This window comes from Archocentrus centrarchus, chromosome 9, assembly GCF_007364275.1.
Source record: "Archocentrus centrarchus isolate MPI-CPG fArcCen1 chromosome 9, fArcCen1, whole genome shotgun sequence".
NCBI classification, from domain to species: Eukaryota; Metazoa; Chordata; class Actinopteri; order Cichliformes; family Cichlidae; genus Archocentrus; species Archocentrus centrarchus.
This window is the reverse complement of record NC_044354.1, coordinates 22,071,636-22,098,598: the sequence shown is the minus strand read 5'-3', so window position 1 is coordinate 22,098,598 and position 26,963 is coordinate 22,071,636. Positions and strand designations below refer to the sequence as shown.

Below are 26,963 nucleotides of genomic sequence, written 5' to 3'. Positions count from 1 at the left end.
GGTACCGTGGTAGGATGCCACTTGGTGGAGGGGGGATTATGGTGTGGGGGTGTTTTTTAGGAGTTGGGCTCAGCCTCTTAGTTCCAGTGAAAGGAAATCTTAATGCTCCAGCAGACATTTCGGACAATTTTATGCTCCCAACTGTGTGGGAACAGTTTGGGGATGGCCCCTTCCTGTTCCAACATGACTGCACGCCAGTGCACAAAGCAAGGCCATACAGACATGGATGAGCAGGTTTGGTGTGGAAGAATTTGACTGGTCTGCACAGAGTCTTAACCTCAGCCCGATAGAACACCTTTGGGATGAATTAGAGCCAGGACCTCTCCTCCAACATTAGCATCTGACCTCATAAATGTGCTGCTGGAAGAATGGTCAAAAATTCCCATAAACACACTCCTAAAGCTTGTGAAAAGTCTTCATAGAAGAGTTGAAGCTGGTATAGCTGCAAAGAGCGGGCTGACATCATATTAAACCCTATGGATTAAGAATGGGATGTGACTCAAATTCATATGCATGTTATTAGCAGGGTGTGATGTTTTTGAATCCCTTGCTCTTTTAGTTTGTCTCTGTGTGTTTCAAAGCTAGAGAAACATCAACAGTACATACATTATTCCATATATATTCTGTTTGTGCTTGTGCACTGAAGCTAATGCTATTAGGTAATGCTATTAAGTGAATACCACATTTTTTCGTGGTTGCACCCTTTATACTAAAATAAACCTCATGCATAAAACACAACAAAAACTTTGTACTGTAACAGTAACTCTAACAATTTGACACAAAACCAAACTTGAGCCTTTGCTGAAGACGTGAAATAAAATGAACAAGACAGTTAAAAAAGCGTTCATATGCATGTGGAGGCAGCTGAGCGAATACTTTTGCCAATATAGTGTATATTAATGACAGAGTTGTGATATTGATAAGATTGCTAACACGAACCTTTAAAGCATTTACACATTGATACAGTGCTTTTAATACTATATTACTGTACAGTGCTTTTCCTCTCATACACACACACACACACACACACACACACACACACACACACACACACACACACCGTTGCATTGTCTGCAGCCCAGAATTACAGTTTAAACTCTAATTCTAAGTGCCACAATAATAAGCATCCTTACGTAATAAATATGCCATGTGTTTTTTATAGCAATGTCTCTAAAAATGTTTTAAATAAATACTTTGTAGCAGCAGAGCAGTCCTTTGTGCTTTCAGGTTTCATGTTTTATTTTGAAATACTAGTTCCTACCTTTGTGCCACCAGCCTTTTACAACCCTGCACCGCCACCTCCCTCCCAGCCCCCTGTATGCCAACACTCCACAGTGATCCTGTCTTTTGTTATATTGTTATTATCTTACCTGTCTTTATAGCTATCTCGTGTCTATCTTGTGGTTTGCTATTGATCTTATTTCTGACTGATTAACTGCATGTGACCTTTTGGACCTTTCTAAATGCCCCTTTTGAATAATGAGTGTTTCTCTGTTATTCCCAGAAAGATTGTACTTACTGTTAAATTTTTGTAGTAGAAAATGTAATATAAAGGAAATGATGCCTTTTGGAAAAATAACCCCACTTTCCACACTTTCAAAGACAGTATTTTGGATAATAACCTACCTCAGATCAGGTTTTTAACCCTTTTCAGCGTAATGATTTTGTGCTATCTCACCACAGCTGATATTTTAGGCCACTGGTTCTTGCATACATTAGTCAGTGTTGTCCATCAGTACACATAATGAAGCGTGGTGGTAGGTAATTTGTTCACTGATGCACTGCCTTTTAAAGAAGATGCAAATTGATTCCATCATAGCCACTCGTAGCTCTTTTGGCATTAACGGTGGGAGCATAGCAGGGTGCTCATGCGCAAACACTTCTCTACAGGCACAAGCACTCACCTACTAACACAAACATGTGCAGAGACACTCCTGTTCACACACAGGAACAAATGGATGCCCAGTGTTATTGCAAAAGGCTGACAGCTTTATTGAAATCTGTTCGAAAACAAGTGTTTGGTAGGATGTTCTCCATGGGAGGCACACTATTAAACAAACTGCATGCAGAAGATCAGCAGTGTTTATCTGGCTGGCACACAGCTGAGACATTCAGTCATGTGTACTCAGTCAAGTGTACACACCTGCACCCGCTACACATCTGTGTAACACGCACACAAAGAATTCATACACACTTTGTAGTCCAGCTGCCACACAGAGGAAACACGGATAACAAATATAACAAACAGTTACCTTTGCACGGATGAAAACCTCAAATTTCATATCACTGCAACCGATTTTATTCAAGTCTCTGCCATTTCAACAGCTTTGATACCCAAAGTAGGTGCATCAAGCAGTTTTCAGAGGAACACTCAAGCTCAAGTTGAAGCAATTTATATCAGCTTGGACACAATTAATTTGTTGATTGCACAAAATTATAATAACAAAGTAATTCTCTTATAACAAACCACAACAACATACACTCCCCTTCAAAAGCACTGGAAAAGTGAGGCCAATCCCATTATTTTTGCTGTAGACTGAAAACATTTGGGTTTGACACAAGACGAATATGAAAGATGAATATGAGACAAAAGTTCAATTAGCAAGAAGAAGAGGAAGGCCAGGTTGGAATTTGCTGAGGTACAGAGACAAGTCTCAGAAATTCTGGGACAAATTTTTATGGACTGATGAGACAAAGATGAACCTTTACCAAGGTGATGGAAAGGCTAAAGTTTGGAGAAAGAAAGGATCTGCTCATGCTCCCAAACATACGAGCTCATCTGTGAAACACAGTGGAGGTAATGTCATGGCTTGGGCTTGCATGGCTTCTTCTCAGACGGGCTCATTAATCTTCATTGATTATGTTGGCAGCAGTACAAGGAACTCAGAAGTCTACAGAAACATTTTTTTCTTTCAGTTTAAAAAAAGATGCAACCGGACTGATTTGGGGATCCTTCATCATGCAGCACGATAATGACCCAAAACACACTGCCAAAACTACAAAGGAGTTAATGAGGGGCAGGAAGTGGAAGGTTTTAGACTGGCCTAGTCAACCTCCAGACTTAAACCCTATAGAGGATTTTACCTGCTAAAGAAGAGACTGAAGGGAGTAACCGCCCAAAACAAACAACTGAAAGAGGCCATGGTGAAAGCCTGGAAAAGTATCACAAAAGAAGATTGCAAAAGTTTATATTGTGTCAAGCCTGTGGGTCACCGGTTTGATGCAGTTACTGCAAGCAAAGTATTTCAACTAAAAACTTCGCCTTACTTTAATCTATTTTAAGTTTATCTGTTCCAATACTTTTGCTCACAAGAAAAATGGGTGGGTTCATCTTCTGAACTATGTATCAGATCCACATATAAATACCTGGAAATAAAAGCTGAGATGTTGATCTTTTGTCTCATATTGATTTTTTTGATGTCAAGCCTAAAAGTTTTCAGTCTACAGCAAAAATTAAAGGATCTGCCTCACTGTTCCAATACTTTTGGAGGGGAGTGTATAATGATGTCTATATCAAAGACTTAATGGGATTTTAAATAAAAACGTTTGGTTCCTATATAAAGTCTTTATGACACATTTATGACAGGTTTTTTAGTTCCACTTTTAAAACTCACTTTTCCTAGATAGCATACACACATTCTTAAGCCTCGTTCTTTATAATATCAAAAGGCAGATGAGTACTGTAGTGAAATTTACTCATCTAGGAGCAGCTCTCTCTTTATTTAAAGTGTCTAATAAATTTGGCAGCATGTTATTTCCTGTCTGATTTGTTCTGTGGTGACTCCATGATATCAAGCTAAGATTTAATGTGAGCTATGCCCTCCTAAATTCTTTGCCTCTTTTAACTATTAATTTCAAAACACATTGTACCAGTGCTGCTTTATTTTTAGATATTCATGCAATAGTTTTTTTTTTTTATCTTTGTATTAAATGGGAACTTCTCCCATTTTACACATCTTACAGGTGTTATGAAGTACTACTGCATGTTTGAAAAAGTTGTACAAAGCCAAGAGAGAACTGCACTAAAAATTTTATAATTGCCTCAAGTGAGCACCTCGATTCACTCGAGGCAATGTCAGTGAAGGCTGAAGACTGCTGCAAGTTTGAAAATGAAAATGGAAAAAAAAAAAAAAAAGGGTTGTGGCATTAGAAAAAAGTGAGGCTACATTTGCATCAAACATTCGGTGGCCAACGTGCAGTCTTGCAGTCTCTGGCTATGTTGCAATGAACGCTGCATGAAATAAGAAGACAAGCTCCAATCCCCACTCCAGTGATAACAAAACAGTCCCTATCCATCACCAGTCATGCTAGCGTGTGATCCTTTGTTCCTCCAGCAGCGAGTTAACTTTTTGTCTGTCTACACACAGAGACATGAGAAAGATGGTATGCGTATTAAAGAAGCTCTGCTCTCATGAAATGCGTTACTTAAATCGACTTATCTATTGGTAAAATCATGGCTGAGTGCAGCAGGTAGGACAATGTACATGTAATAGCCCTCACCATACAGTGACTCATTCTGTATGGCAGCATTGCACCAAGACAGAAAAGAGAGCAATTTCCTTTTGTGCTCCGGGTTCTCACTTTATACTGCTAGAGACTGCAGGAGGAAAACATCCTTTAAAATAATTTCCTTCATTGCATTTGATTTGCATATGAAGCATATAATACTGAGAGATAATGATGAATTATCAATGACACATAACAAACTAAGTAGCTTGCACAGTGATGCCAGAAAACATATTATGATAATGACTTCATCTTATACATTACTGGCATATTAAATTTAATGACTTTAAAGTGCCTTTTCAATGTCTTTTCTTTCATTTGACTCTCCCTCACAAAAGGCTGCTAGTGTGCGCAAATGTCTTTGAGACGTTGCAAACAGTGACTCCTGTACATGATAAAACAGCCTTTTGGATGAATATGATTTGAAACAGTTTCTCATGACAAAGCAGGGGTATATTAAAGTAGGCGTACAGCTATGGAATCCATAGTAATCAAATAGTTAATCCCGCTTAATCCAGCTTTGCTCACAACAATCTATTCTTTGATTATACCAATTAACATTCACAACACATTTTGAACCGTCAAGGAGGTTACAGTCTCTACCTTTGTATCATCTGCAAATGAAGCAACTGCATGAGGAGTAAACGCCTTAATCTTGATGTAAATAACTAGTTTGTGGTGTAATGAAAAGGCAATATTACACTTACTAGAATGTGTTTACTGGATGATGGCTTTTTGTTGGATGATGACTTACAGTTTCTGATGAGTTGCAACAGCATGACTGCCACTTAGAACAGAGTTTCACCCAGAAAATTGTTCAGCTGCAGTCAAAACTGTCTCCCAGTAATTGTGTTTATAGTGCTTTTAGTTTCTTTTGTCAGATTTCTTTTTGTGGCATCTAATTACTGCCTATTACTTTCAATTAGAATGTTGCTTTTTTTTCCCCTTCTTCACACAATACAGTTAGTGCTGTGTTAGCCACACGTCCTGTGGCATGTCTTCTGGAGCACCTCTGAGATATTGACACTCAATGCCAATACAGTATGTTAACAGTAATGTGGGTAGCTTTTGTTTCAGCCAATGTGGCTTGCTTCTGCTTCATAATTCTCTCAAAAGTCCTGCTATAGACACTCATTACAATAGCAGTTTTAATCTCAGTGGGAATTATTAAATATGTTGAAAGCAAGCTGGGAGAATTTCAAAATTTTATTAGAATTTGTGCACACTCACACACGCCTGCACCATAAACTGTTTTTTTTTTTTTTTTTTAAAGATGGATATAGATATTGTTTTTGGACTCCACATTTTTAATGCTCCAACTTTATCATTTTTGAAACTGTCATGTTAGCTGTTCGGAGCCACAATTTATGATATCTGGATGAGAGATTATTAGCTAATTATTATTGCCAGACAGCCTAGTTAGCAAACTGCATCCATAAACACTATGGGTGCTCCGCAGAGATGCACATATCTGCTTATTAGAGCTAAACAACTGATTAATAAAATCCTGAAATTTTACCATAACTGAAGCACAAACTTCTTGGATGGTCTGTACCGCACAGCCCACAGTAGAACAAACTTGTCAGATAGCGAAAATAAAAGTGCATCGGCAGTACAAATACGGCAGAGAGATCACGTTCAGTACCTTCATTTAGTGGTGGTGGTGATGGTCCTGGGTCTTAGACTGAGAGTTTTGAATTTTTTGGATGTAAATTAGTTTGTCTGTTGTTTGCATTTTCTTTTTCATGTATTTTCTTTAGTATTTTGAGTCTTTATTTGTTAGTTCCAGTTACTGTTTGTATTAGAGTTTATGAGCTCCCTCACGTTATGTTAACTTTTCTGTAAGAGCTTCCCTGTTTATTTGTTGTTACTTCCTGTTTACTTTGCTAGTTAGTTGTCTTCTGTGTCTTGTTTTAGCTTCTTTATCCCTCCCCTGTGATTGTGCTGATTGTGTGCACCTGTGTCTTGTTTCCCCCCAGCTGTGTCTAATCCCCATTAGCCCTCTGTGTGTGAGCATATAGTCCTGTTGTTCCTTTGTTCAGCATCTCAGCGTCTGTTGCCTCATCTCTTCTCATCTCATCTGATGTTTGCCTTTGTTGAAGAGTTTGGATTCTACAGTTTGTTTTGTGTTTTGGACTTTTGATGGACTTTGTTGGCCTTCTATTTTCTGCCTAATAAAGGGTTTTGTTTTTTTGTTTTTTTGCTCTCTACACCTGCCTCCATGTGTCTGCATTTGGGTCCTCAGTCTCTGCAATACGTACATGGCAGGTGGGGTCTAGCAGAAAATGATCAGCTACCCACCTGTCAATCAAAGGGGCTACACCCCTAACTTCAGAATCCAGGTGGATGAATTATAAATTATAAAAAATCCCCCATCGTAAGGTTGTTATAAACAGGGGAAACTATACGTAGAGACCAAAACTAAATTAGTTTTGTACCAGACTGTAAACATGGTATTTAATACTCTAAATTTGGGCAAATTTGGGAGTCTTTGGGGACTGACTAACTTTTGGAACCAGCCTCAAGTGGCCACTAGAGGAACTGCAGTTTTGTGATTCCTCAGCTTTGGCTTCCTTTTTTTCAGAGACCCCCCCCCAAAAAAAAAAAAAAAAAAAAAAAAACACACATACACACACACACACACTGAAACAGACTTTACATTATATGTCCTTTCTATGATCGTTAAACATATTCAAAACACACAATTATGTTTTTTTCTCTTTATGAAAAAGTATTTCCTGCATTACTTCAGATTTTGACAGGAATGCTTGTAGGTTCTGGTACCTTAAATGGTTTAATATTTTCACAAATATGTTGACGGTCATTGGCTACACTGTCCAAAAACAGTTAACTTTTTTTTTAATTCAGTGGGCAGTCATAACTCAAGATAAGATGATGATGTATGTCTTCATTAATTCAACAGCTGGCACAAAATAAAAGCTTGCTTACATCATCAAATCAAAATAAGCTTTTGGTAAAGACTCTTCTATTCCAAAGTAAATTACACTCCCCCTGAAATATTTTTAAACATGGTGTCCTCCAAACTGAATACCTCCACATTGTTCGTGCAAGATGGTGATAATGCTTTTAAAAACGTTAGACATAGTAGTCTTTTTGTAGAATAATTCAGGCAGTTTCCTCTTTCATGTGACATTTAAACCTTTTCATTTTTCCTCCAAAGGATGATGGCTTATCAAAGGGAGAGAGGACAGGAAATAGAAATGTGCTCATGTCAGGATGACTGATGATAGTAACTAAAAGTAGCAACGATATGCTCCACACCAAAATCTATCCACGTTTGAGGAAAGTAAGCTACAGTAAAAAATAAGCAAAACTTCCCAGTTCCTGAGTGACAGAGCCTATTAACACAGAGGAGGTCAAATCAAATCAGAACCCATCAAATTAAAAGTAGCATGTCAACAGAGAAATGCCCCAGCAAGTCATACCCTGCTGTGCATTCACAATGCAATAAATTGGCCGGATGATTGGCTATTAAAAATATGCGAAATTAGCTTTCATTGCATAATATCTATCACAGCATGAACCTTTCAGCACAGTAAGGTGAAAACTGAATTGGAGAAGAGGAAAGAATTACTGAAGGGCTCAATGACCATTTTAACTTTCTTTCAAATTTGCCCTTTTATTTTTCATCCATAACCACAGAGAAAGAGAAGCTTTTTTTTTTTTATACAAATACTGCGTATAAAACTATGAACGTGCAGGACTAAGCTCTGAATTTTGTTTCTAAAAAGCGAGGCTCTAATAAACATTCTAAACTAATGTAGAGCGGAGGGTCTGTTTGACTGATTTCACAGGATCATACGCTCATTCTGCTTTTGCGGTTACAGCCAACAATGGCTGACACAGGAGTGCGCAGTACACAAATGATAATGATGTTGTGAATATAGAGATCAAAGTCTTCTCGCTCTGGTGATTAAGTGTCCTAACAAATGCATGTATGAGGACAGCCTTATCACCTAGGACCACACAGAGTCCTTTCCATATCTGTCGCTCTCAGATGGCCAACCTGCGCCTGCCATGCGCTCCGCTGCCAAATAAAAAACACCACAGGCATTGCCTCTGTGGCCAGCCTGGCCTGTTCATTTGACTGATGAAAGAAATCATTCAGAGTTTCTCAGTTTGGAAAAAGAAAGTTATCAATGCTTATCACTTCGGGACAACTAGTAGGCGATTAAATGAAGCACGGTAAGGGCAAATCTGGAAATTTTCTTTGGCTTGTTAAAACTAAACAACACAAGCTGTTGTTAACTTGTTTACCTCGGCTCCAATTCTGCTCCTAAAGCATGCTGTGCGAATCTTTGTTGTTCGCTGGGAAAATGATTTATATTAGTATATAAATGGAAAAATAAATTAAGAGTGCTAGAGCTTGATATAAACATTAGCATGCTCAGTTTTAATATTGCTTTCCTCCTAGTTTATTTTCCTTTTTATATAGTTTGATAAATTGGCTTGACCCCTTGTTAGAGCATCTCTGGAGGTTTGTAAATTCTAAACCAGCGTGATTAAGATCGCCTTCAGTCATTACACTAATGGACATGCATTTTAATTAATGGCATCCTCATTTGCATCACATGTTAATTATCTAAATCATTTTGTCTCATCTGTTCACTGTAATTAGTACCTATCAGCAGCTTCACTGAATCGAGCTATTTCTGAGAGATAACCGTGCTCTTCCTGTACTTACTGAAGAAATGCTTGGTTACCTGGAAAAATTATGAGGTTGTGGTGAAATAGAAGCAAAAAAAAAAAAAAATAGTGATTGCAACATAGAAGTGTATTTTATAAAGCATATAATCTACGAAAACCCTAATTTACTTGTATAGAATGGGAAGCACATAGTCTAAAGGTATGTTAACACACAACTGGCTTTGCTTCACTTTGGCTTATGTATTATTTTCATATATCTTAACGTAGTGATTGCTCAGAAAGTGTCTCATTGTCTTGTTTTGATCTCAAAGCTTCCAGCAGCTAAAATTTCAGTCTACTTTTGGAGGGCACTGCATATCACATGTCTGATATTGTGTTGTTGCAACATGTCAATCTACTCACACAAAGTCACAACAAATGTGAAAGGCATTGTCGGAAATAAACTTTTTTGGATTCTTGAAGATGATAAATAGGGATGTCACCAGAGCTGGTATTTATCTTACCTTAGCTTTTGATGCCAACATTCTGAAAACACACTGGTACTTGTTTTATTAGTACTGTAGGCACAATATTTGCAGTGGTTAACATTATATAAATGTTTAAGTCAACATAATGTAACCAACATCCTCATAGTAACATTAGTGTGCTAATCAGCAACAATCCTGCCAGCTACTAAATTTCTGGCATCATGTATCCCTACTATGAAGTTTGGCCCGTCCGAAATGCAACATAAATTAGGGACACAGTCAGAGGGCATTAAATAACCGTAAATCAGTGGATACTTGTAAACCAGTAAGTTATACCTTTTGGATTTTTTATTACTTTGATTTAGTTATAGTACAATCACCATGCTACACTCATATTTTGAGGGAAACTGATTTGCCTAAAAAGAGACAAAACATAAACGAGAAATCTGCACAGACAACACGCTAACACAAAGCTAGCAAAGAGCACAAGAGTGATGTTAAAGCTGAGCACATGCTGCGCCCAACCCAGCAGCCAAGAGCCTGAACTACAACAGGTAACCAAGGCAGTGACGAGCAGTCAGGCTGGCTTAATATCTATCTATACATATTTGTACAGTAGAATCACTGTGGCGAGTCTCTTTGGGCTGGATTTCATCTTTGCTTTGTGTTGTCAGTTTTGTGTTCATACACTAAAAGAAAGCTTGTATGTGCATTCTCATTAGGACGGGGATTTGTGTTGGTATGTGGGACTGTAGCCTCAGGTTTAGATTGTTAACTGATAATTAGTGCAAAACTAATGTAATGAGTAGTGTAGCAAATTGCTCTGGGGAGTAATTAAGTAATGTACTGCACTACTTTTAAGAAAAGTAATGAGTTACTTTTTCTTTTGAGTAACAACCCCAACACTGACTGATAATATGTCTTCATAAATTCTTCTGGTCATGGTAAAAAACGATAACCTGACAGCCCTCACATTGCTTGTTTTTTTGGCATGGACCTCAAATTCCTTTGGATTCTCGGTGACCGGTTTCATCATTTCCGACCAAAAAATGATTAATGAATTATTTTACCACAAATATCGAGGAGTTTTGTTGCTACTTGATACTTTCTCTTGCAAAAATAACTTAAATTAAGAGGACAAATCTCCTCTACCTCTTTGCAATCGTTTATTCTTTATTCCAGTGAAGGCCAATCACAAAATGAAGTTGTCATCATTAATCTGTGTGTTACATTAATGTCGCCAGCTGACTTCGCAATCAATAATGATTTGATCAATTCAGTCCAGCAGCACAGCAATTACTGCTTACCTCAGTTAACAGGTGGCGTTGATGAGATGAGATCAATCATTATTTCAGTTTTGACTTAAGAAAATTTAAAAAAATGGAGAGCAGAAATATTGCAATGAAACCTGACACAGGTGACCACAGAGGGCAGAAAGAACAGATGAAGCAGCTGAAGCAAGCAGGGAGAGATAAGAAGGGAAAATAGATTCGGCCATGTTCCAGCTGTTCCAGCATTTCAATGTGGACTTATTTTATACTTTTCTAATCTTTTGCAAGAATAATGCGCACATTTTTAAGAAGGAATAGACTGAAAGAATAACACAGGAGTCGGGAGACGCTGCCTGTAGACTCTCACTGACTAAGACTGACAGAAATACCTTCAGTAAGACATTTTATTGAACAACAACAACAAAAAAAAAGAAATACATTCTTACCTGAGAGTAAACATCTCCACGGGAGAGTAGGCTGACACAGTGATAAAAGCAGAGCCAGTTTCCCTCTGCCTCATGGGTGTGGCTGGCACCATGACCATAAAGTTGCTATCCAGCCTGTGTTCAGCAAGAGGTGGATCAGTGGGGTTCTGGTAGAGCCTCACACCACCGATCCTCCTCAAAGGTGTTGAAGTATAGGAACCAAACAGGCCCTCCTGGCTTGTGCGGATGAAATTGTCCTTTCTGGACTCATCTGAGTGGCACCCTGCGTCTGTGGACTGCAGCATATAGTAGAGCTCCACTGGAGTGCCCTCAGACACTTCATGGTTCCTCTGGCGTCCTGGCACAACGCTCGGTGGGCTGAACCAGCCGGCCAGTGGCTCCAGCTCAGCCACACACAGTCCCAGCTCCCCCCTCAGCTGGCAAGTACCACGTACCTCCTGGGTTTCATGGAAAGCAAACATGTGTACACAGGGCAGCTTGTCGATGGCACTGTAGTCATCCCAGTCCCTGCCTGCGACATAAAACAGCACCTGGACTTTGGGCTTGGTCAAGTGAATCCGGGTATTCATGATAAAGGTCTGCACCTTCCAGTTAAAGGTAAATAGAGAAGAGGTCGGAAAGGTCCCCGGGCTCTGCAGGAGCTCTGAAGGGACGGGCTGCTCCACAGAGAGGGGCCCATAACTAGCATTCATAGAGGGCAAACTTCTGGCCTGGTAGATGAAGAAGGGCTCAGTCCGCGACACCAGGCTAGAGTTCCTCATAAAGTCCTGGTTGGCCTCCTTCAGGAAAAATGCCAAGTCAGCATTGAGCAGCTGATAGTTGACAGGCAGGTACGTGGGGATGGAGGAATATCTCTGCAACCCCTCTAAAACTCGACAGTCGGTTACTAAAAGACAGAAGAGAAAAACCAAAAGTCAGTGTACGGATATAATAAAAGCATTTTTTTAACTTACGCTCCCAAAATGGTATCAAAAGACATCTAAAAAGCCAAACTGGGAACTAGAAAGAGCATTTTGAAACATCAAGAAAAATGATGCATATTCTCTGACAGATCACATACAGTAAGTCATGCAAGGCTACAAGGTCTTATGATCAATGAAAGTTTTGACTCATTAGTCCAGAATTTTTTGAGTTCTAAAAATGTACTAATGCATTCAGTTACCATACATTTAAAATCCTTCACTGTACTCTACGGTATGCGTTGTTGGCACTCGGCAGTGGAATTACTATAGGTTGTAAGAATTAAATGCTTGTGTGCTGTAATTATATTTTAAAAAGCCTGAAAAGGGACAACGAGGAGATTTAGACATCTGAGAAGATTACTGAGACAGAGCCTTTCTCTGCAACATGTTAGAATTAGTGCTAAAACAATGAACCAATTAACCAGTAATGAGAAATAATAATGAGCAACAATTTTTACAGTTAATTAAAAAGTATACCCCTCTGGTCTCCAGCCTGTAAAATTATGCAATGTCGTTTTATATATTCCTGGATTTTGCTGCAACAATACCACTGTAAAGCCCACAGTATCCATGTGCTTTAATTACTGCAGCATCAGATTCTCCGTTTATCAATATTACATAGCCTATAAAGTTCCCACCACGAGATGTTATCCATATAAAATCGACTAAAGCCATAATCATAATTATAATTTAAACCAGCGTATAGTTGAGCTTTACGAATCACAAGAAGTCCACAGAGACTGAGAGTACCATTCTTATCCCCATGGCCCTCCTGGCTGAGGGACTGCAGAACTGCACAGAACACATAAAGAAGGTTTTAATCACAGTAAGAGTGGGCTTTGACCTTCTTCTCAATAGCAATTGGCTACATGATTACACTTCCTTAAGCACACTCTCGTCCTCATGCTGGCTGCTGGAGGAATTCTTTCTGCTGATCACCGTTGTAAATCAAACATCCCAACAGGTTATAAATCAAACAAGGATTTGGAATTCATGGTGTTCCTGTCGGCCTTAGTGCTGCTCTCCCACTAAGGGATGGACAGAAGCAGGCAGAGTCAGAACCTCAAACCGTGCAGAACTGATCCTACTTAAAGAATCATTTTGTAAAGACTTTGTCTTTACAGCGGGCGACACAGACCTGCGCGCAGCAGAACAACGTTGGGCAATTTGTGTTTTTCCTGACCAAGCAGGAGCTTTGTGTCAGCTGTTGGCATGAGGCGTTGTTGTGTACGTGCCATTACACTGCTGGCAGAAATAAAGCTTTATAGCCCAGACAGTGACCAATTCATTCTCTGGTTCCTGGATAGCAACATTACTCTCACTCTCCTGACTGAGCCCTCATGTCTCAAAGAAGGTGAGAGCAAAGAGCTCTTTCCACTGAGCACCTCTCCTCACGCTAGGCTGAAATCTGATTTAATGTTTTTAGTGTTGGCAAAAAGAAATACAATGTGCTCATACACGGGCTTATATATATACACACATGCTGGACTGCTTTGGAATATACATTTATATAAATACATCAGTGCATTCCTCATTATTAAATCATGAAAACAGACATGTTGGGTGACTCTAGCTTTGTTTTTAACTGCCTTCCAGCTTTGACACTGTGCAGCAACAGTAGACTGAGTACAGGAAGTTTAAAAAAAAAAAAAAATTAGCTGCATTTTGGTCCATTTTTCAAAAACTCAGTTTCTAAAAAAATAATTTTAAAAAAATGATGCAATGCTGTATGAACTGTAAACAAATAACTAAAACATCCAAATAATTTATTGATTTACATGCATTAGTTATTTATTACATATGAAATTAAGCCATATCAAATGTTGAAGCTGAGAAATGTTATGTTTTTGTCTAATAATTCTTATTATCTTACAATTATGTGTTGCATCATGTCATCTTTTAGGAGATTAAGGAACCTGGTAGTCCGGTTGATTTTTGAAAGCCAACCGGTGGCGTTCCAGAAATAAGTAAAACTTTCCCAGGAAAGGTCATCTGAAGGGCAGCATACAGTCATGGTAAAAAGAAAGAACGCCATCTGTCAGGTTTAATCATGATGCAATAAAAAATGACTTTGTCTTCATCAGGTTTTAAAATTAAGTAAATACAAACTTTAATGAATAAAATATTACATGGTGTCATTTTTTTAAGCCAAAATGCAGAAGCTGTGTGTGAAAAACTGAGTACAGTCGCAGCCAAAAGTTTTGACAGTGGCACAAAGTTTGTTTTACAAGCACAGTTTTTATTTAAATTATTTTTCACAACCCTACTGCACACACAGAGCAATGATAAGGATTTCAAATGCATCAAAAAGATTTATAACCAAATAACTTGTTTGTGTTGATATGCTATGTTTGGTTTTATCCAAACATGGTGCTGTGCTTTATGGCCAGACATCTCCATTTTGCTCTCATCTGTCCAAAGGACATTGTCCAGTGTTTTTTTTTTTTTTTTTTCTTTTTCAGATGCAGTTTGTTAACCAGAGCTGTGCTGTCATGTTCGCTTTACAGAGAAGAGGATTTCTCCTGGAACCCTTCCAAACAAGCCATACTTGTTCAGCTTTTTAAAAATTGTACTGTTGTGAACTTTAACATGCTAACTGAGGCCTGTAGCGTCTGAGATGTAGCTTTTGCATTTTTGGTAGTTTCACTGAGCACTGCACAGTCTAACCTTGGGGTGAATTTGCTGGGACTTTCACTCCAGGGAAGATTGGCAGCTGTTGTGAATGTTTTCCACTTGTGAATAATCTTTATCACTGTAGAATGATGGACTTCAAATTGCTTGGAAATGTCCTTGTAACCTTGTAAAACCACAATTAAATGTGCCAGTTTCAACATTTGATCTATCTTCTTTGTAATGTTTTCACTTAAATACGGGGTTTCATGTATTTGAAAAACATTGAATTCAGTTTTATTTACATTTTACATAACACTCCAGAAAAGGGGTATAAAAGGTTAAATGATTAAATTAAAGTTCAGCAAAGCTGCTTTTGGTCGTACAAGAAGCAGACGAGATGAATCAGTCGAATTATTACACGAGAATCCCAAATTTAAGGGGCTTGTGAATAAAGCAGCACAACGCTTTAAGGAAGAAAGCACTAAACTATTGAGCATGCTTACCAAGAATTCTGTTTAAATAAAAGCAATGAGGGAAATCTTGTGCATTAACTAAATTAGCTAGTCTGCTGGAAAGGATGAAATGAGGCGGAAAAATATGGAAATTTCAAACAAACTAGGATTTTTATTTTATGTTTGCATCAACATCACTGTGTCATGAACACACCATTTATTCCAGTTATTCAAATTGACACTCAAAAATCAGCTGCGTGTCACATGTAGTGCAACATCTTCCTTAAAAACCATGAGCGTTTGCAGCATATGTGCTATTTCACCTTGTGGAAGCATAAACATGCAAACCTTGTTTAGTACCAGCGCCTGGAAACTGACAATGAATTTATAAACTGGAAAATAATCCTACCTCGAGCCAAATAAAGTCTGAAAATCTCCAACCCAAATCCAAAATAATGAGAATCAGCAAGCCTGCATCGTGGATCGGAATTAATAAATCACACAAAGCTATTTCAAGATGAATCACTTGTTCCTTTGTTCCAATGAGGAGAAATTGAACACAGTACAACCCTACTTTTCAAACTCTAGTAGTGCTTTTTTTTGTGTGTGTGTGTGTGTGTGCGTGTGTGTGTGCGCGCGTGTGTGTGTGTGTGTGTGTGTGCAGCAGGGATGTAACTCAGATATCTGGACCCTGAGAGAATACTGCTTGAAGCACTGCTTTTTAACAAAGTAATTCTTTTGGAATCTGTGTGGACCGTCTCCAAGCTGCGGTTCCTTCTGTCACCAACTTTCCACCCACTTTGCAACAGAGGCCAGACTTGATACAACAGTATATCCAGCGTGCACTATCTTAGTGTTGCAGGTACTGCAGATCCAGCGGCAAACATGTTCCACGTTGCACGGCCTTATTTGGACTATAAAATAAATGAACAGGACCCCAACAAGAGTAGGACCTTCACAAAACCTCACATTTAAAAATCATTCATAATCATTAGAACAAGATACAAGGAGGTGAGAGGCAGTAAAATCAGTAGTCTTACTGTACAATATAAGAATTGCGCAATATTACAATTTGTAGATGCTTATCACAATCATTCTCAAGTAACTTTTAAAAAATGATTCGTTTTCTTCACGGTTTTGATGAGTTTTACTGATGGAAATAAACCCTTAAGCAGCATCAGAAAAGTTAATTCTCCCTCTATTCAGGACAGCAAACCAGTGTTGACGTGACAGCAGGATTAATATCTGAGGGTTTCTTTTTTTTAAGAAGTTTAATTCTCCCGCTGGATTTTGGCTTCAGCTTGCAAAAGTTTTATTACTCTTCCTCTATTTTGTGACAGTCTGAGGGAGCACTACAAATGACCTTAAATAAAACTCAAATAAAAAAAAAGATTCCACTGAAGTCTTCTTTAATTGTTTTTATATCATGAAATGGAGTAATACCATAATCCTGTCTCTGTGTGTAGGCCACAGAAAGAGCAATTTCCATTTTCTAGCTTTTGGTCACAAGAAGAGAAAAAGTGAATGTAAAACATCACAGTAAAAGCTTCACACGATAATCACAGTGTGCTCTAGCTATTAGAGTATCAGTGCTGTAACTGGGCTCCTGTAATTGTTATGTTAATACAGAATGTTAAAGGCATAAAATTTGCAAACCATATTTCTTTCTTCTTCCTTCGGGTCGGGGGGTATGAGAGATACGCGTAACGTTCAGCAGGTGGAAAAATGCAAAGACAAAGAAAAATCATGATAATTCAGCTGAGAAAAATGTCTGTTTCAGCACACACTTCATGATCCACATCATGTATAATTAAATTTCCCAATTGTGTGGCATTAAATTGTAAAAGGATTGCCCGCATAACGCTGAGGCAGAATGTCTTCTAAATTCAAATGTCTGAACCACCGTTTTTTTTTTTTCATTTCCAGTTTTTAATTGGAAATGATAAAAGCACCTTTTTTTCTGCTCATAAGTAGGTGTTTCGTTTCTTAGTCACGCTAGGAGTTCTAGGTGTGCTTTGCTTTGGTGATCTGTGAGTTAGTTAACCTCTTTCATCCTGTACAGACATTCGTAGTCAAAATGAGGTAAACATTTTGTTAATTTACATCCACTGGTTTGCTTCCCACTTCCTACACAGATGCCGTGTTAGCGGGTTTGCCCACCACTTTCTTTCATCAGCATTGTTAGATTTTTGGGGGGGGGTTTAGCAAAATGTCTCAACAGTTATTGGATGGAGAGTCAAGAAATTTGAAACACAGAGTTTTAAGTTTTAGTTCTGGCAATAGCAAAGCGCAGCGGAAGAAAATCCAAACTTTATCATCTTAGCACTGGTCTATTTCCTGTATAATCGAGTCTCTGAGGCAGTGGACAACGTGCAACATGTGGTAGCCTTCCAAAAACCTTTAGTTCCAATAGATTTGGCTGTCACTTATCTGATGCCACTCTTGCATGCCCAGTCACCATACGTTTCTAGTTTCTGAGGTGACGGTCGGAAGTGTTTTCTTTCTGCGTGGCTGTGCAGAGGTAAGAAAGCCAGGTCCCAGATGAGCTCTAACTAGCCAAGCAGCACCCCTCCTATACCCAGCCTCATACAAACTCACTCATCCTTCCACTGGGGCTCCGTGCTAGGATATGTAGCACTGGAGTAGGACTAGCGGAGCGAAGAGCAGCTTTCACACTCACACAGACTGAGTAAATGAAGAGGCACAATAGAGGACACCAGGGAAGGAGAGGACACGTCCCTGCTGCCCACTCCTGGCTGTAATAATATGGGTGGACACAGCAGTGAATGGCTGCCTGGGTGGCTGGCCTTGCTCGTCTTTCAGCTTCTTCAAAGATGTCAAGAAATAAGAAGCAAGGACAGAAAACTCAAGAAATAGATACTGAATAACGATGAACAAAGTAACAGAGGAGAGGTTGGTGTTACTGTGTTCCCTGAATTTCAGTTTTTAATCATCTCTTGCACAACAGTCCAATACAAAACGGTTTTCTGATGCTGGCGGCCTGCATGTGGTTTTCCAAGAATAAAAAACAGTAACTCACATTGCAAAAATGACAGAGAAACCCTGATTGTCGAGGTTTACGATTACACTCTCCCTGACCCTCACTGTGACCCTGAATCATTCTTGGACTTTGCCCTGAATGCCAAACAAGACAGTCTTAAATGTGAGGGATGAGAGAAAGCTCTCTAGTCCCATTGAATTACCCACATCATATTTCTCACCATGTTCAATTAATAAGGCTTATTGAATTTGTGACCATGCGTCAAGAATAATAAATACAATATTTCCTTCGAGGATCATTTGCAGATGATTTATGCTTTTGAGCTGCTAAGAAATTCAAGAAAGAGGGACTGGAAGAAGAATCAATATATGACACAGTATGGTATTACTCCATGTCAGCCTCCATAGAAAAGAAATCATTCAGGCAGAGGTCTGTGGAGACTACTGAGCTGGTAAGTGAGAGTCATGGGGGAGGGAGGTATGGAGACAATAGAAAGTTTGGAAATCTTCAATGGGAAGATGCTATGCAGGTGAATCTTCTTTGTCTCGGACACAAGCTGCTTCATTCCCCAATAATTATTTCTGATTAAGGGTCAGTTTAAATTAGCGTATGAGTGTGGGTGTGTGTGTCCTGGCAGCTTACTGAGCTCGATCAGTTGGGGATGTTTGTTGCCACGCTTCTAATGGATGGCCACATTTAAGACGCTAAGAGCTAATAAAGAGTAATGGGCCTGTGGCTTCTCTGGGGAGGAGGATGAGCTATTTTGAGTTCATGAGAGAAAGCCTCATCTTGGGGATTAAAGAGTATTGACCGATGAAGAGTAAACACTGCAATGCCGCTGGCCTATTTGGTAAAGTTGTGGATGGAAAAGACGAACTCAAATAGGCCGTGCTGCTAGTGGCTGGGAAGGTCAGTGGGGATGTCATTAAGGGATATTGAGAAGGGCCTCCAGGTGCTGCGAGGAGGTCTGATACGTCTGGAATAGTCTTATCACAGCGGGAGTCTGCAGATTTGAGTGGCGAGAATTCTGAGTATCCTGGGCATCCTGCAGGCAGAAAACAGCACCTCCTTTGTGCAATCCAGTGCACATGGTGCAAGGGGAAAGGGGCTGAGAGCTTTTGGCTTTGGTTGGGAGGATGAGACAAGCGCACATCTGTGTGCCAATCAGTATTCCCACGGCCCCTCCGGGGTTCTCCGAAACATAAACCGGGCTCCTTAATGAATCTTTTCCCCTCACATTGGTCTTTATTGCGAAACGATATCGTAAATCAGGCTAACTACAGTTGGCCTCTTTGTGAGGGCGGAGGAGCATTTAATGTTGAGGTAGCTCACATAGGATAGAAGGACAAGTGGACACGAATCCAACAAAGACATTCTGACCACCTGCTGAAGACAGCACAGCAAGGGTAGAAATGATGCAGCAGTTACACAGCAAATAGGATCGGACACAATTTCCCGAGCGATTTTTGCACTCTATGCAAAATTTCCTCTCAAAGTGTGATCATGTTAACACTGCACCAAATCAGGAGACCAAAGAAAAGCCGATTAATAGAATTTTCCACACAAGCAACAGTGATTGATTATGGGTGTTGACGCCTGTCTGTGATACTGCAGTATGAAAATGAAGCACTGTGTCTCTTTGATGAGTGGGAGGCATGAGAGGCTGCCTCTGAGGGAAAAAAAGAAAAAGTTAAAAAATAAATAAATAAATAAGAAAGTTGGTGAGAAACATGCCAAAACATGCTTTTCACCTCTTAGGGTTAAGACACATCAATACAGAAAAACAGCAAATATAACTTTAAATATCAACTGTGGTCCATTGCAAAAATCTCATTATGAACTGCTGATACTTAAAATGTCTTCAAGCCAAACTCTCGAGGCTTTAAATGGGCGTTTGCTCAGGAACCTGAGGATGATAGTAAAATCCATAAGTTAATTAAACAATTTACAGAGTCAGTACAAACAGATTTTCTTCCTAAATCCCTTCATTTAAAGAGTTTTGTAGCCTAGTGTTTCTGAGTCTTTAAGTGCCTCCTTATATAACAAATCTACTCCGCAAGGTCACCCATATTCATATAGAAGGGTACCAAACATATACAGGGTAAAACATTCTGCCTTTAGCTTTCCCAACACGGCTGAACTTTCAGAAATCCAGCCACGATTAAATATTTATGAATATAGAAAATGTTATCTTTTTGTTCTACCACACCAAATAATGCTGATAAACAAGCTTAACTAGATATCAGAAGGGTTTTGTTTAAGGTTAGGTTGATATTCACCCATTGTTTTATTTATTTTAATTAGCACACAAACAGTATCTGAAAGTCATGTCCTTAAGAAATAGGGGAAAAAAAATCCAGCAAAGAACCGACACAGGACCTGAGAGATCTGACCCTTCAGCCGATCCATTCACTGAAGCCACATCAGAAACGGTCTCAGTGGAATGGTGGCTGTCAAGAAGCCATTCTTTAGGAAGGGAAGCAGGGAGAAAAGGCTGAGGTATGCTGAATTACACAAGAACTGGACTGAAAATCAGTGCTAACAGTTTTTATACAGTGATTAATTTAAATGGTTCAAATCATCATCAGTATGTACGGAGGGGGTCAGGAGAGAGGTACAGTCATCTGTAAAACACGATGGAGGCTCTGTCATGGTTTGAGGCTGCACCCTCACCCAGTGCTGTTGGGGATCTTGAGAAAACTGTTAAAATTATGAATGCAGAAAGGTACCATTAGATTTTAATCCATAATATGTCCATGTATGTTTGCACGCTTTACAATAAATCACTGCACCTATTTCCCATCTTCCTGGCAAAATATAAAGAAATGAAGGATGAGTGACAAGTTTTGCACAGTACCGTAATGTATTTATTATTTATATCACTGAACATTTGCAGCCATAAAATAAGAGGCCAGCTGCTGGGATACTGAAGCCCATCACTGTCTCCTAGGCCTCACCTCGTCTAATTCAAGCCCCTTAACTCAACGGTGTTTGTGCTGCTCTTTTGGAGCATTTTATTGGAATTACCTGACAAATAATGGCTCACTTTATGGTACAGCCTAACCAAGAAATTTATGCTTCTGCTTTATTGAAATTCTATTACTTTATTCTTAGTATTAATTCAAATTAATTAGCAGCATGTGTGTTGCACCTGTACAACTTCTGAATGCAGCTAACTAACCATGTTTGACAGCCTTAGGTGATAACTCCACCCTCACTTCCAAATATGGTGACTTTTGCCTTCAAAAACTAGCAATGGATAGTGGCCAAAACACTGAGGCAGAAGCAATTCATCCTACCATATGGCAAGATAAGCAAAAGTAATGATGCTCTGACATCAGCTGATCTGCCTAGATTGCTGGCTGATACTGATTCCAAGGCCTAGAGCTAACAATGTGCTGAAAGCACAGCCTAGCTCCTGTGCATTTGTCCAATTGACACTTTGCTGTCAATTGGACAAATGCACAGATACATGCACAGATTGAACAATTGTTTGTTGTTACAATCAGGGCTAAACTGTGTGTGAACTGTCACACTGTGAGGAAAAACAGTTGCAAACTTGGACTGCGCTGAACCGTCTGTCCTGTTTGTATGTTAAAGTGCTCCATCATAGAGATTTGACAGTTTGTAGACAGTTTGTGTTGAACTATCACTGTATATATTAATCCTGGCTTGTGAGAGTTTAGTGCAGAGAAATGTATGTGTCGCCGTGATCTGTTCATCCTGATTAGTTCAGGATGGCACAGCTGCAGCAGTGGTTCGTGCTGCACTCTGCACAGATGCCATGTGACTCTATTCTCATCTTTCCACCTCTGGACACTGCTCAAGGTCCCTCCTTTCTGCCTGTCTCAGAGCTGCACATGCTATGGTAAACCATACAGGGGGCAAAGACAAAGCCACTTAAGTGACAGTGAAGTATGGCAGTATGTAAACTTCCTTCATTTACACCTCATGATCTGTTTAATTTCCCCTTTTCTCTACACAGCAGTGAGTGCACATTACTGTACTTTACATGCAGCAAGGTCAGTGTTAGAGTGTAGTTATACTGCACATAGCGTAAAACTGTTAATCCATGTTCTCTTTTCCTCTTTATAAGAAGTGTCCATTCACCCCAAACTGCCTCGTTCCCTTTTCAAAAGCGCTTTCATTGCGGCTCCAGATGGACTGGCTTTAAATCTGCAGTTTAACCTAAAACCTGTCAAAGCAGGAACTAACTCCATGAACAAATTGCTCTATTTGGGGGCAGGGAAAGAAAGTCATTAAAGTGAGGGGAGAGAGAAATGTTTCTATTTCAGACAAGATCAGAGGGAAAAGCAGAGGGTTTTCACACGACTGCAAAGAAAAAAAAAAAAACAGTTTTATAGAAATATTTCGAAATCAGCAACATGGGGTACATTTTGTTTTCAAAGCCTCCCCGTAGAGCTGCCAAGTTAAACTTTATTTCAATGATTGACATCGACTCAGTCTACACTCCCGGCAAGGAATCCAGGAAGACTAGACGATTCCTCTTAAGCCAACTACAAAAAAAAAAACCCCAAAAAACTGGGCTTTCTAATGTGTTGGAGAAATAGAAACTAATTATAATTTTAATTCTACAAACATTTCTCAGATGCAGAGTTGCTCTAGAGGCAAAACTAAAAGTCGCTTTGAATTAATCCTCAATAGGCTGAGCAAAAGTGCCCCTTTTTTGTTGATGTTTGTTTTATTTATTTATTAATTTTTTTCCCGGTTAACTATTGTTAAGCAGCCAACACTGGGAAACTTTACACTATTACTGAAAAAAAAAAAAAAAGGAATGTAAAGCAAAAGCTGCTCTTTGGTATATTCAGTTAATGCTGCAAATGATTGCACATGCTTTACCTATAAAGTTCATTCCAGCTATTCTTCTGGGATGATGAATCATGCATGAGAATGGCAGTCATGTACAGTTTGACTGCATTCTCAATAGAGACCCTTTTGTGTCATTCACATTTGTCATTAAGCCAACGTGTGCTCTGAACACTTTGTCCTTTGGCTCTGGACAGCTGGCTGACTCATTAAGCTCAGAATTAACCACAGATTTTCATATATATATATATATATATATATATATATAAACATATTCTGATTCTAAAGCTGTTTTGCCTGTAAAAAACAGAAATATTTTACCTGTGATTCATAGAAAATGCATAAACAGCATTTCACAAGCTCCATCCTCTTTGGAAGCGGGAGAGTATGTTATCACCTATTCCTTATCAACTTTCTAGGTTACTTCTCCTGAGTCGCTCCTCTATAAGACAGTCGAGGTTCGAGTACTTCCAGGGATGAAATAGGCACTCTAACTGCATCATTCTGTTTCCCCTTCATGAATTAAGTGGTTCACTAAAAAACATGCTATTAAGCAACACTGGTGTGCACAGGAGGAGGCGGTTCATCAGCACCTTAAATGTTCGAGGTGAGCGTGATTCTTTTTTCACTTGCAGGGTTAAGGTTGTGAAGGGTATATTTTACCTAAAAACCACAAACCTTTCTTATAAGCAACCATCCCCTGCCTAACCAATTGACTCTCTTTTCTGACTTTTGCAGTCGCCAGATCACTACAGGAGTAAAAAATGTGGGTGTTCAAAACACCACAAGCAAATTATTGTTTGGGAATGATGGTGCTGTGCTGGCATGCTGTGGCCTTTTTAGACATGTTGTGTTGTTTCTCATTAAGTTGTTCATATCATGACTCAGTTTATCTAATAATGAATCAAGACCTGATTTCACCTGTAGTTGTAATTGTTTTTACTGGGCCTCAGTTCAAACAAAATTACTAACTGAATAGACCGCAGCCTCAGATCAGGCCAGAATATCGCTGTTTTTGATTTGCATTTTTTTTTTATTCAGGAAAAACTCAGCGGTTCAGCAGATAAAAGCAGACACGCAGGAGAGTCCCTAACCAGAGTGTGTGTAAACGCGCACACTCGATTCAGTCATACCAATGCCATTAATATGATTAAACCCAGCTTCAGCACTGGGTTCCTGGTGCTTTATGTATTGCCGCTGCCCGGTCGTTAGAGCATCGCTCTATTTCTTACAATATGAAGCGATATACCAAAAATAAATCAAGTTCACTTCTCAGTTCCTTCTGTGAAATTGTCTGCGACTCCAGATCCCTTATCAAATAATTGATGGAATTCTCCTATATTCGTTCAGGTTTTATGTCCTGTGTAGCCTTTTGAGTGAGAAAGTCTACTTAGGTTTTCAGTTTCTTAGTGTTTGTCTTAGGGCTTAGTTTACTGTGTCATATTGCAGCAAGATGGAGTGATTCTTCACTTCTCATCAATCTTTATTCACAAGAGGCTTATGTCTCAGAGATCAGCCCACCTCTCTGCTGGTCAGCTCACCATATATTTTCTGACATATTTCTCACTTGAGTTGCCTTTGTCGATCTGCAGGCCATATCCTGAAAATTTCTTTTGACACTGGTTTCCATCTATGGAAAAGAAAAAAACAGCAGATAGCACAAGACCTGCCATGCTCAGTTCTTTCATGTGTCTTTTTTCATGCTGTACTTTCTCTAACTACTTTTTATTGTTGTCTCAAGTCTACCTGGTTTCCTTCAAGATGGAAGACCGTGATGGCACGTACACTCACCAGCCACTGTTAGGTATACCTGTTCAACTGTTTGTTAATGCAATTAGCTAATCAGCTGATCATGTGGCGGCAACTTAATGCCTTTAGGCATGCAGACGTGGTCAGGATGACTTGGTGAAGGTCAAATCAAGCACGAGAATGGGTAAGAAAGGTGATTTAAGTGACTCTGAAAATGCCTTGTTGATGCCAGAGGTCAGAGGAGAATGCTCAGACTTTGAGCTGACAGGAAGGCAACAGTAACTCAAATAACCACTTCTTAGAGCCAAGGTACCAGAGCATCTTAGTGTGCAATAACTGCTGTCACAATCTCCTTCAACCTGGTACACTGTAATATACATTTACTACGAGTACTGGGTAAGAAATTCTCATCCTCATTATACTAAAGTAACCTTTTCTAGTTTCTATTTATATTTTTATACCTTGCATGGTTATTTGTGATTTCCTGTTTTTATATTTATATTTCTTTGTCACTTGAGAGCTCTGTGCAAGAATCACTGTGTACCCAAACCTTGCCTGAGAATACAAATGGCAAATAAAGTCTCTTGAATCTTGAATCTCTGAATGCACAATACGCCAAACCTTGAAAGAGATGGGCTACAACAGCAGGAGACACTGGGGGCCACTCAAGTGTCTAAGCTCTCTTGGGGACACCAAGGCATTCCCAAACAAGCCCAGAGATATAATCTCTCCAGCATGTCCTGGGATTTCCTCCCAGTAGGAACCGCACCTCATCTAGCAAGTGTTCTGGATGTGTCCAAGAGGCTTTGCAGGCAGATGCCCAAACTACCTTCAACTGGCTCCTTTTGATGCGGAGGAGTAGCTTTTCTACTCCAAGCTGATCCTGAAAGGTCGAACTCCTCATCCTATCTCTAAAACTGACCCGGGACACCCTTTGAAGGAAGCTCATTTCTGCTACTTTAATTCACAGTCTTCTTCTTTTGGTCACTACCCGCAGCTTGTGCTCATAGGTGAGGATAGGAACATAAATCCAGAAGTGAATTTAAAGCTTACCTTCGCACTTGGCTCTCTCTTCAACACAAAACACCAGCCGAACTCCAAATTCTCCCCCAACTTTTGAACAAGACCCCTTTGCTATATCAAACAAAGCCTTTTTTTTAAAAAGATGTTTAAAGAAGATGGCCAATTTCCAAGCAAAGGGGGCCCACTTCATCTATAATACATTTTTTGGCATGCATATTGTTGAAGCGGCAACATTGCTTCCAGTATGCCGGCTAACACAGCCAATAGGATGTCATTCACATATGCTGTAATTGCAATATAAGCTTGTATTAGTTACAGACATTCTGTAAGAAATACAACCAGACAGTGAAATCCCATATTTAGACTGATTTTGGAAAGCATCAGTTGGCAAAGAAAACATGTGGTTCCTTTACTGTTGCAGGTTAAACAAACCATCCTACACATGGCGTGAGCAATTAAGGATGGAGCACAGATTATATCACTCTGAATTTCAGCAGTTGCCATAGTCCCAGAACATCTAATTACAGGGCCTTCACACTACACTCTTCAAGGTTCAGCGAGAATGCACAAAAACAGCATGAAACAAGACAGCAATAGTTATCAAATGCAACCCAGCAGGGAAAAAAAGACTTACAAAATGCTTGTTCGCACTTATCTCTGGCTTATACAAGGCAATGGTGAGCATGTCCTCGGAGCAAATCATATCAAGGCCTGCATCACTGCCAGTGGATCGGAGCCAGGAAGTGGAGGAGGTTGAAGTGAGAGGGCAGCTGCTTGCTACTGTTTTAACACAAGGAACTGAAAAGATTGTTGTAAAATGATCACACATAATGGTGGGGAGATTTGTGGTGGGACGATGGTGTTATAAATTAAAATCCATGTTACACTTACAACATACTGCTGTGAAAACAAAAACAAACTGCGCTGCTGGGCTTTTAAAGGACGCAAAGACAACTAATAATAGCCTCTCTGCACTGC

The 26,963-nt window shown here is 39.4% G+C and overlaps 1 protein-coding gene across 1 annotated transcript in view; it reads right to left on the bottom strand.

The window, feature by feature from the left end:
* The window catches only part of si:dkeyp-14d3.1 (transmembrane protein 132C), a 145,016-nt gene that overhangs the window by 108,233 nt on the left and 9,820 nt on the right, over positions 1–26,963 (bottom strand). Inside the window, exon 2 of the mRNA XM_030737571.1 lies at positions 11,359–12,244. Within this exon, the coding sequence (XP_030593431.1) occupies positions 11,359–12,244 (886 nt within the window). The remainder of the gene's footprint in view (positions 1–11,358; positions 12,245–26,963) is intronic.